The sequence below is a fragment of the Chinchilla lanigera genome, unplaced genomic scaffold (genome assembly GCF_000276665.1).
Source record: "Chinchilla lanigera isolate Chin_1 unplaced genomic scaffold, ChiLan1.0 scaffold00036, whole genome shotgun sequence".
Taxonomy (NCBI): Eukaryota; Metazoa; Chordata; class Mammalia; order Rodentia; family Chinchillidae; genus Chinchilla; species Chinchilla lanigera.
Window position 1 is genome coordinate 4,727,092 of NW_004955437.1, and position 10,152 is coordinate 4,737,243.

Consider the following 10,152-nt stretch of genomic DNA (forward strand, 5'->3'; position numbering starts at 1 on the left):
CAAAGTCCTAGCCAGCTCTGTACACATCAATACTAGCAAAGAGGGTCAGGTTCAGCCAAAATGGAGACAATTGCTCCTCCTCCAAGGAGAGCTGCTCAGGTGGTCTTCCACCTGTCTTACCACCAAGTGGGGATCCCCGGGTCATCTTAGAATCATCTACCAAATTTTCCATTTACTTTTCTGTACCACTATCGTCATCATTTTGTCTTAGGTACTATACATTTGGAGTCCCACATAACCAAAATGTTACCAGCCCCTTAAGTTCATACCCTTAGATTCATCTGCTTGCCACTGACCAAGTCAAAGGAGGCCTTATACTTTTGTGAAAAGAAAAAAAGATTTTTTCAAAGCTAGCTCCAAGGAGATAGAAGGTCCCATTTGCCTCAGATCACCATCTCACCATGTACAGATGGGCCAGAGTCTTTTATAGTAAGGAAAAGTGGGGAAGGCACACAGAGGCAATGTAGATCTCCACACCTGCTTTATCACTCCCAGCTATGGTCAACCCTTTCTCCTCTTTCTTATGGAAAAGAAACCAGGTTCCCCCCTGGGGCTGGTGGTATCTGCATATTCAGTCACTTTTTGGGGGCTGAGCAGAGGAGGTAGTACTGGCTATGTGCTCAGCCTGAAGAAGTCTGGAGAACTTATTTATCTCTAGAAGAAAAAAAAAATCTAACCTTTTAAAGTTTCATATTGCAGGACCAGTTACAATACCATGATTTAAATTTTATTTCTCGCCAAATACTGTATGAAGAAGGTTCAAAGAGAATCTGTGGGGAATCACTCGAACTGCTTCAAAGCTCAGGGCTGTCTAAGGACACCTGAGAACAGGACCCTGCCTGTCTAGCGCAGGTGCACAGTGGGATACAGTTATGTAACCATGACTTAGCACAGGTAAACAGGAATGCGCTGATTACGGCCCTCTGTAAGAATGTAAATATGAGATAACAACTTGTGTAAGAATTATACAATAAATCCATAGGCTGCTCTTGCTCTTGCTGTTTTTTGGGCTCACTGCTCTGCTCCACGCTGCCTGCTGTTGTTGCCAATGTTTTACACAAGTGCTTCCCCCCCCCCCACAAGTGCTTTCTTTAACCTTTGGACCACGCCTGTGAAAATCTCTCTTGGGCTCGTGAGCTGCTGGCAGAATCAGTAATTATTCCAAGATTCTACAGCTAATAAAGAGTGGAAGCAAAACTTGAACCTAGGTCTTTTATTAAACCAGATTGGTCTTACTTACTTTTTTTTTTTTTTTTTTTTAACTTATTTTGTACTTTTTAAACTGAGAAAATAAGCTTTGGGTCTTCACAATTTAAAAAAGAGTACCTCCCGATTGTCATTTTCCATCACATTCCAATTTTCTCACAAGTTGCCACCGTGAGAGACGGGTGGTTACTAACTTTTAACAGGTAAGCAGAAACAAGATTAGGTCATCGAGCAATGGCGAAACTTTGCTTTTAAGCGGGCAGATTTCTTTTTTTTAAACGAGGCCTCCCTTATGCGCAAGGCACGTTGGGAGTTGTAGTCTTTAGACGGCGGCGCCCACTCAGAGGGACCCAATCATCAGCGAGCCAGCTGCTCCCCACGCAGTGATTGGCTTGAAGTCAGTTGCGGCCCGCCCCGCGGCGCCATCGCGCTGTCTCTAGTGGAAGCGGCCCTGGGGAGTGTGCGGTTTGCCGGTGCAGCTCAGTCCAGTCCCTGATACTTCGGTGTGGCCATGGCCGAACCTCAGCCCGCGAGCTGCGGCCTTACTGACGAGGCCGCATTCAGTTGCTGCTCCGACGCAGACCCCAGCACCAAGGTGGGTGCTGGGCGTTCCCCCGCGTGGCCTTTTCGGGGAGCAGATCCTGGGGCTCAGCGTCGGCCGGGCTGGCGGGGCGGGATTCGAGCCCTGTCCCGGCCATCGGTGCAGGCCGGCCGGCGTTGGGAGCTTTGGGGTGGATTGGACAGAAGTGAGCTCAAGTCCAGCCTGAGCTGCACAGCGAAACGCTGTCTCAAAAAGACCAAAAAAAAGAGAAGGGTAATGAAGTTCAGTGGGGGCAACCACAGGGACCTGCAGAGAATGTTTTTCAGATTGTTTCAAAAAGACTGAGGCCCAGCTTCCAGTCACTTGTTTATTTTGGGGAGGTATCTGGAAGCCAGGCCAAACCAGGGTCAGATTCCTTGTCTGTGGGTATGCGTGTTTCCCCAGCTCGATCGCTTTGGCCGATGAGGAGAGCAATTAATTGCAGGACTCCCCACCCTTAAGTTCAAAGGGCCCTGATTCTGCAGGGCCGCTGCTAGCCACGACCAGCAGCTCAACTCCAACTACTGGGATCGCCCCTTTGCCTGGCTTTGGCTGTTGATTACAACCACACCTTGGTGAAGTGTGGTGGCCCGCAGGGGACAGACCGTGGAGTTTAGACACAGACTCCCTGTCTGAACCGGTCGTTTTAATAGTTGTGACTCAGTAAGAGGAGTGAACTGGAAGAGAGGGATGGTTGCCGTTTGGGGAGTGTTCTCTGTGGCTTGTTTTAATCTGAGTTCAGACAGACATATTACATGGAAGTGGTCTTGCTGCTTTATAGATTTTTTTTTACTTAGAAATTTTTGAAAAAGCATAAGACCAAAAAGAAAAAAAAAGAAAACACCAAAACAAAACGGTGGTTTCAATTCATTGCAGGCACAGAGTGACTTTGTAGGTATTTTTTCTGACCGTGTTCACCAGGGGAGAACCAAACCGTAGCTCTGAACGCTAGGCCAGTGCACATTTATCACGAGGTAATTTCTCTTTCTCACATGCTTATTAAAACTGAGGCCACTAGGGGGGCAATCCAGGCTGAGGACAGCGACCCAAATATTCTGAAAGCATAGGCTGTCAGAGCCAACTGCCTTCTGTGTGATAATGAGGTATAATAGAGGGTTTTAAAAATTTGTTTGTTTCTGTTTTGAGACAGGGTCTCACTATGTAGTACAGGCTGGGCTTCAACTTGCTATGTAGACCCAGCTGGCCTTAAACTCACAATCCTGCTTTAGCCTTCCAAGCGTGGGTCACCACACTTGGCTAAGATATAGTAGTTTTTAAAGTTAGTTTTGTTTTGAATGAGAATTTAATGCTTTAAAATTAACAAAATAGAAGAATATCATTTCCCTACAATACAGAATGAATAAACTATTTGTATGATGTAAGTTGCAGGGGAAAGGTAGCTATGCAGCTGCTAAAGGAGTGGTTGAATTTTCAGGCCTGTTCTGTCAAGTCCATGGGTACAACAGCAAAACTATTGAGCACTGCTGAGGTTAAGGCTCTGGAGCTAAAGCTGCCTATGGTTAAAGTACCTTCTGTGGCCTGAATGTAGAATCAGGTGGCTTGGACAATGTAATTACTTGGTGTCTGCTTCTCATCTACAGAGTATTAATTAATATTAATATTAATACTTACAGATAGGAATACATCACAGAGATTCTGTACCCCTAAGCAATGCTGATGATGATCTTAACTCCCTGAATTTATATATCCTCTACCCTTTTATCCTTCAAACCTTCTGTTTTCTGATGTGGAAATTGAAGGGTTTCTTAAAGCTGTTAAGAAACAGTACTTAATTTTTTAGTTCTTTTGGAGTCTAGGATCTTTTCAGTAATGCCTTGCTAATTCTCATGGTTACCAGTAAATATTTCAGGGAGAGGATTTACACATTCATTCAACAAATATTATAGTGGTTAAAGTTAGTATTATCATTGTGGGCAACTGGAGTTCAGTCTTGATGGGGAGTCTCTGAGGAACTATGCAGAAGGTGCTTCAGAACTATCCCACTAGGGGGCTGGGGATTTAGCTCAGCGGCACAGCACCTGCCTGGCAAGCACGAGGTTGTGAGTTCTATTCCCGAACTATCCCACTAAAGAGCGAGGAAGCTTGACTTTTTTTATGCACCATTGGTTAAGGATCACTCCTGGCATTCTTCTGTGGTTTTTTTTTTTTTTTTCTTTTTTTGAGATAAGGTCTCACTATGTATTTCAAGCTGGCCTTGAACTCACTATGCAGCCTAGGCTGGCCTTGATCTTGCAGCCATCTTCCTACCTCAGCCTCCAAGTGCTGGGATTACAGGTGTGCGTCACCGTGCTTGGCGGTTTTTGAGCTGACTCACACAAGGACCTGCAACCAGAAGATACTGGCAGAGAGCCAGGTTGTAGGTGATAGGCATGCTGGTTTTTTATGGTAGGCTGTAAGTATAGGTTTTTTTGTTTTTCCTCTTAACATTGTGTTATAATGGTGAACTCTTTGTATATTGTTAAGAACAATTAATGTTGCCAAGAAGCGACAAAAGTTGAAGGTATTTAATATATATACTGTTTGTCTTTAGGATTTTTTGTTGCAGCAGACTATGCTACGAGTTAAGGATCCTAAGAAGTCTTTGGATTTTTATACTAGAGTTCTTGGAATGACGTAAGTAAAATGCATGTTAGCACCTAATATTTAAATCAATAGCGTTGCAAATAGAGGGATTGTTTCCAGACCCATGTAAAGTTTGTTTCAAAACTAATAGAAGTTCATTTTGGCCAGGCATCTGCAAGAAGTCCTGACTAGATAAGACTTAGGTTAAGTTCCTTTATTTTGGCCAGGCTCAAATACATTTTCTTCAAATTCCCTTCTCTCTCAGAGATGCCAGCTAAATCCTTAATATATGTTCAAACCCTTTTTGATACTCTGACCAATTTTAGCCTCTTGAGTGGGTTGTTTGATTTCTTCATTGCAGGGTTTGAACCCAGGACCTTCACACTGAGCTACATTCCCAGCCATTTTTAATACTTTTTATTTGAGACAGGGTCTCACTAAATCTCTGAGTTGCCCTGCCTCATCCTCCCAGAATATTGGGATTACAGGCATATGCCACCACCTGGCTTAGCCTGTTGTTTAGTTCAGAAAATGTAAATGTAAAAACAAATTACTCAGAAAAGGAATGAGTTTACTTAAAACTGCCCGTTTCTTTTTTTTTTTAATAGGCTGTGTCCTCATTTGCTAAACAACCATTGATATTATAATCTTAAAAACACATTTTTGTTTCTTTTTTTCCCCCATCTTTATTGAAGTATAATCGACAATTTTGCTTTTCTTGATTTATTTCCCTAAATAACATGGGCTTTTGGTTTGCTTTTGATAATGTGTGTCTGTACAGAATAAATTATTTTTCACTTACTATCTAGATTGACATTGAGAGAACAATTTAATTAATATATACATGTGTGTTTAGGAAATTTGACCAGTTCAGAAAAGCACAAAAAGTGAAGTGATGGTTTTGTTCCCCATTCCAACCCTAAGATAACTGCTATTAACAGTTCCTTGTGATTCTTTGAAGAAAAGTGATTTTACATATATAGTATTTGTGACATATTTAAAGGGCAGGGTGAAAACGGATACACTGGATATCTGCTCTTTGCCAGGACTTCTTCACAGTAGGCCTTCGAGGTCGCTCGTATCCCTGTTTTATTGGCAAAGAAACCAAAGCTTAAAGACATGAAGTTACTGATCCCAAAGCCTGCAGTTGGCACGTGGCAGAACTGGGATTTGAACCCAAGTCTGATTGACACCGGTGCTCACCTTGTTTTAAAAGAATCCTAAAATAGCTTGCAACTTGCCAGTAGCCTGCAGGATCTGCTCTGCAGAGAAAAACCAGTTGCAACAGGTTCATTTGCTTTAATTCCCCTGATTGGTCAGAAAGGCTTGTACCGTCTGCTTTTAGTAGGGTGCAGCAATAGTTTTTCATAATTGGACTGTGTGAGGTTTTTGGAACTTTATTATAACATGTTGTGGTAAATCGGATTTGTGACGTCAGTGGCCAAGCCTTCTTGGAAGCCATGATAATTACGTAAAAGATTTGGAGCAGAGCTCTAGAAACTTTCTTTTGCTAAGCCTCAACCAATTATTTTCTCTTGTTGATTATTAATAAGGTCATCTTTGGGCATTTAATCCTCCGTAATCTTTTTAAAAATGCTATTTTATGCATTCTTAGTCTAGTTTCCTTCTTACAAAGTCTGAACTCTTTAAACTTTTTAAACTATACCTTCAGTTGTCTTTTTTAAAACCACAGGATTAGTGTTCATTCACTTTCTCATATCAGGTCTCTCCTTTCCTATTGATTCTTTCCTTTCAACCTACGAACAAGCTTAAGTCCTCTGCAGTGTCTTTTGCCCTCTGCTCCCTCACCAGTCCCCCCACTGTCACCGACCACAGGGACAGACCTCACTTGGCGCTGTTTCACTTGCTCTCCTCCCTTCTGTCTTCCCAGTCCCACTGTTGACGTCACTCTCAGAAGACCTTTCTGTAGCTCATGACCTTTTCTAGTCTATTTGTACGTCTCCCTGCCTGGAGATTCAGATGTGAATTCAGTCATTTCCACTGGCTTGAACCACCACTGTTATGTGCATGACTGTCCGTCCCATCTGGCGGCTTGTACCCCTTGCTTCTCAGGGAGTCTGATTATAAGAATGCAAAGAAAGACATTGATGTAGCAGACCAGATGTCATCACGTTATAATCCCTTAAGGAAAACATTAAAATGCCGTAAAAAATTATAATATAGCTAATTTGTGGTGTAGCAGTTGTAAATGCTTATTACATACACCAGTAATGGGGTGCTTGTAAGAGTTCCATGTTAAAATTTAGGGAATTAATTATTGATAAACTGTTCACCGATATAAATCGATTTCTTTTAATTTGGTGAAATAAATAAATTTGTTGATTATTGTAATAATTTTTGGTTGGTATGAATAGTATTAATATTTATATTTGGAGAGTAATTATTCAAATTTAAACAATTAACTAGATTCATTCTGTTTATAGACTTTTCATTAATTTTATTAGTAAGAAGACTAATAAAAGATCCGTTTGTATCACCAGTGGTAAAAGCTGTGTAGTGGGACAGTCATGAGGGTACTACCCGTGGTTCCAGCCAGCAGGAATGTGTTGATCCTGTTTTACCTTTCCGTGGTATCTGATCCTATTAACCACCCATTGTTGACAGTTACATCTTCTGTGATATTAATCCATCCTTCCTTCTCTCTTACATCTACCCTCAGTTTCCTTTCCTAGAAGTTTTGGCATAGTAAGAACTCAGTAAATGCACTTACAGTATTTAACTGAGTGGAATATATCTGAAAGAGCAGGATAATAAATACTGTTCTCTAAAACCTAAAATTCTATGTTGGAGATCCTTTTTCTGTTTATAAGCAAGTATATTTCTGGTTAAATTTTATTAAACTTGAAGAATTGATGAGTTACAAGTTTGCTTTTCACTGATATCTGTAGATGAATAGACATTTTAAAATGAGATCATTTTCATTGATGTTTCTCTTGCTTTTCCTATTAAAATAGCTTCACTGGGAAAAAAAATAGCTTCACTGTATATAGCTTTTGTTCATAGGACTTAAATAGTATTATGTTGATTTTATTATGAGTTCCTGTTAATGATTTAAGCTTGTGATTTTTTAAATTTTCAGGCTACTCGAAAAATTCGATTTTCCTGCTATGAAATTTTCACTCTATTTCTTGGCTTATGAAGATAAAAGTGATATCCCCAAAGACAAAAAAGAAAAAATAGCATGGGCCTTCTCCAGGAAAGCTACGCTTGAGTTGACGCAGTGAGTATGAGTTTTTATCAATTATGGGTTAAGGTTTTTTTTATTGTGTTTTGGTTTGGGTTTTTATTTTTTCTTAACAATTTATTTAAATCATCAAACTATTTTGTAATTAACCTTCAAATTTTAAGGCACTATTATAATCTCAACATTAAAAAATGTAGAAATAGGGGCTGGGGATTTAGCTCAGCGGCAAAGCGCCTGCCTGGCAAGCGCAAGGTCGTGAGTTCGGTTCCTGGTACCGGAGAAAAACCAAAAAACCAAAAAAAAAAAAAAAAAAAAAGTAGAAATAAGCATTGCCTTTTTTAAAGTTTTTTATTTTTATTTTTCGTAATACTAGGAATTGAACTCAGGACTTTCACGCTGAGTTGTATCCCCAGCCCTTATTTTATATTTTTGTTTTGAGATAGGGTCTTGCTAAATTGCCCATGCTGGGCTCAAACTTGTGATCCTTCTTCCTCAGCCCTGCAGAGTGTCATTTAGATGTGTGATTTAGTGGGTAGCCCTTGATTCAAACAAAGCTTCGGACAGACCTAGACATGGGTCGTAGGTCTGACCTCAGTCTGTGACTCAGAACAAATTATATTACCTCTTTAGGTGGTCGTCTCATCTATAAAATAATTTGGAAGTATTCAGAGCTATCCCATGGAGCTGTTTTGAGGGTTTAATGAAATACGAAGTACTTAACACAATAAATGGTAGTTGCTGTTAAGAACAGTGCAGTTGGTCCCATATTGAACTCAGTTTGGAAGAGGACAGTCTGGTTTCAAAATGGTGGTAAAGTGGTCCCCCCTCCCTCTTAGTCCAACTCTGGCTGTCGCCGCTGGGGGGAGGAGGGCCACGATCCCAAGGAACCAGGGCAGTTGAGGAAGCTGTTTATTGGTGTTCTGAGCTTTGAAACTACACATGATAATTTGAGAATATTTTGAGAAATGGGGCACACTCACAGATTGTGTGATAACGAGAGATCCCCAAACAACGCTCCAGGGGCTTCAGTTTTATGACGTACTGTTGTGTTGAAGAGGTGGAGGGAGCAGTGTGTGCTGGACCACATACAGCTGATGGGCTGTAGTGGTACCATAGAGAGCTGTTTCTAGAGAGGATTCAGTAAAGGCAACAGTGAAGAGAATTTTTGTCGGTGGTTTTAAAGAAGATACGGAAGAATATAATTTGAGAGACTACTCTGAAAAGTATAGCAAGATTGAAACCGTAGAAGTTATGGAAGACAGGCAGAGGGGGAAAAAGAGGATTTGCTTTTGTTACTTTTGATGGTCACAATACAGTTGATAAAATTGGTCAGAATTACCACACTGTTAATGGGCGTAATTGTGACGTGAAAAAGGCTCTGTCTAAACAAGAGATGCAGTCTGCTGGATCACAAGGAGGTTGTGGAGGTGGATCTGGCAACTTGATGGGTCATGGAGGAAACTTTGGAGGTGGTGGAGGGAATTTTGGATATGGTGGAAACTTTAGTGGAAGAGGAGGCTATGGTGGCAGAGGAGATGGCCGCATAGGTAGTTATGGAGGAGGTGATGGTGGATATAATGGATTTGGGGGTGATGGTGGAAACTATGGTGGTGGCCCTGGTTACAGCAGTAGAGGAGGGTATGGTGGTAGTGGAGCAGGATATGGAAACCAAGGTGGTAGATATGGCGGTGGAAGAGGAGGATATGATGGTTGCAACAAGGAGATTTTGGTGGTGGGAACTATGGTGGTGGTGGGAACTATAACGATTTTGGAAATTATAGTGGACAGCAGCAATCAAATTATGGACCCATGAAGGGAGGCAGTTCTGGTGGAAGAACCTTTGGCAGTCCCTATGGTGGCGGTTATGGATCTGGTGGTGGAAGTGGTGGATATGATAGCAGCTTTTAAAAAAATAACAGGAAAGGGCTGCAGTTCTTAGCAGGGAAGAGAGTGAGAAATTGTCAGGAAAGCAGCAGGTTACTTTGAGACAGTCGTCCCAAATACATTAAAATCTGTGACAAAAGAAAGGATGATCCATACTCAGAAGAGTTACTGCAGCTTAAATAGGAAGCCCTTCTTCTGGTTTAGGATTGTCACAGCCACAGTTTGCAAAAAGTGCAACTATTGATTATTGCACTGTCAATCAGCTGTACATTCCTGAGGTCTTTTATCCGTTGTAGCTTTCATTGCATCAGGTATATTGCCCTGTAAATTGTGGTAGTGGTACCAGGAATAAAAAAATAAGGAATTTTTAACTTTAAAAAAAAAAGATGCCAGGCGTGGTGGCGCACTCCTGTAACCCCAGCACTCAGGAGGCTGAGGCAGGAGGATTGTTGGAAGTTCAAGACCAGCCTGGGCTACAGAGTGAGCTCAAGGCCAGCCTAAACTGCATAGCGAGACCCTGTCTCAAAAGGACAAGACCAAAAAAAATTTTTTTTTTTTTTTAATTTTAAAGAGTAAAAGAAGGATAACATAATAATAGGGGGGAGTTAGCAAATTACAGACAAAATGGTAGGAAATTATCAATGGTTATTGTTTTACATATTGTTATCTACAAAATAGTTTCTCAGGAAAACAA

At 41.2% G+C, this 10,152-nt stretch overlaps 1 protein-coding gene and 1 pseudogene across 1 annotated transcript in view; both read left to right on the forward strand.

Moving 5' to 3' along the window:
- The first annotated feature begins 1,617 nt into the window (after window positions 1-1,617).
- The window catches only part of Glo1 (glyoxalase I), a 21,126-nt gene continuing 12,591 nt past the window's right edge, over window positions 1,618-10,152 (forward strand). The window contains exons 1-3 of the mRNA XM_013517101.1: window positions 1,618-1,801; window positions 4,338-4,420; window positions 7,470-7,610. Of these exons, the coding sequence (XP_013372555.1) occupies window positions 1,718-1,801; window positions 4,338-4,420; window positions 7,470-7,610 (308 nt within the window). The 5' untranslated portion in view covers window positions 1,618-1,717. The remainder of the gene's footprint in view (window positions 1,802-4,337; window positions 4,421-7,469; window positions 7,611-10,152) is intronic.
- LOC102029224 lies at window positions 8,303-9,837 on the forward strand (annotated as a pseudogene).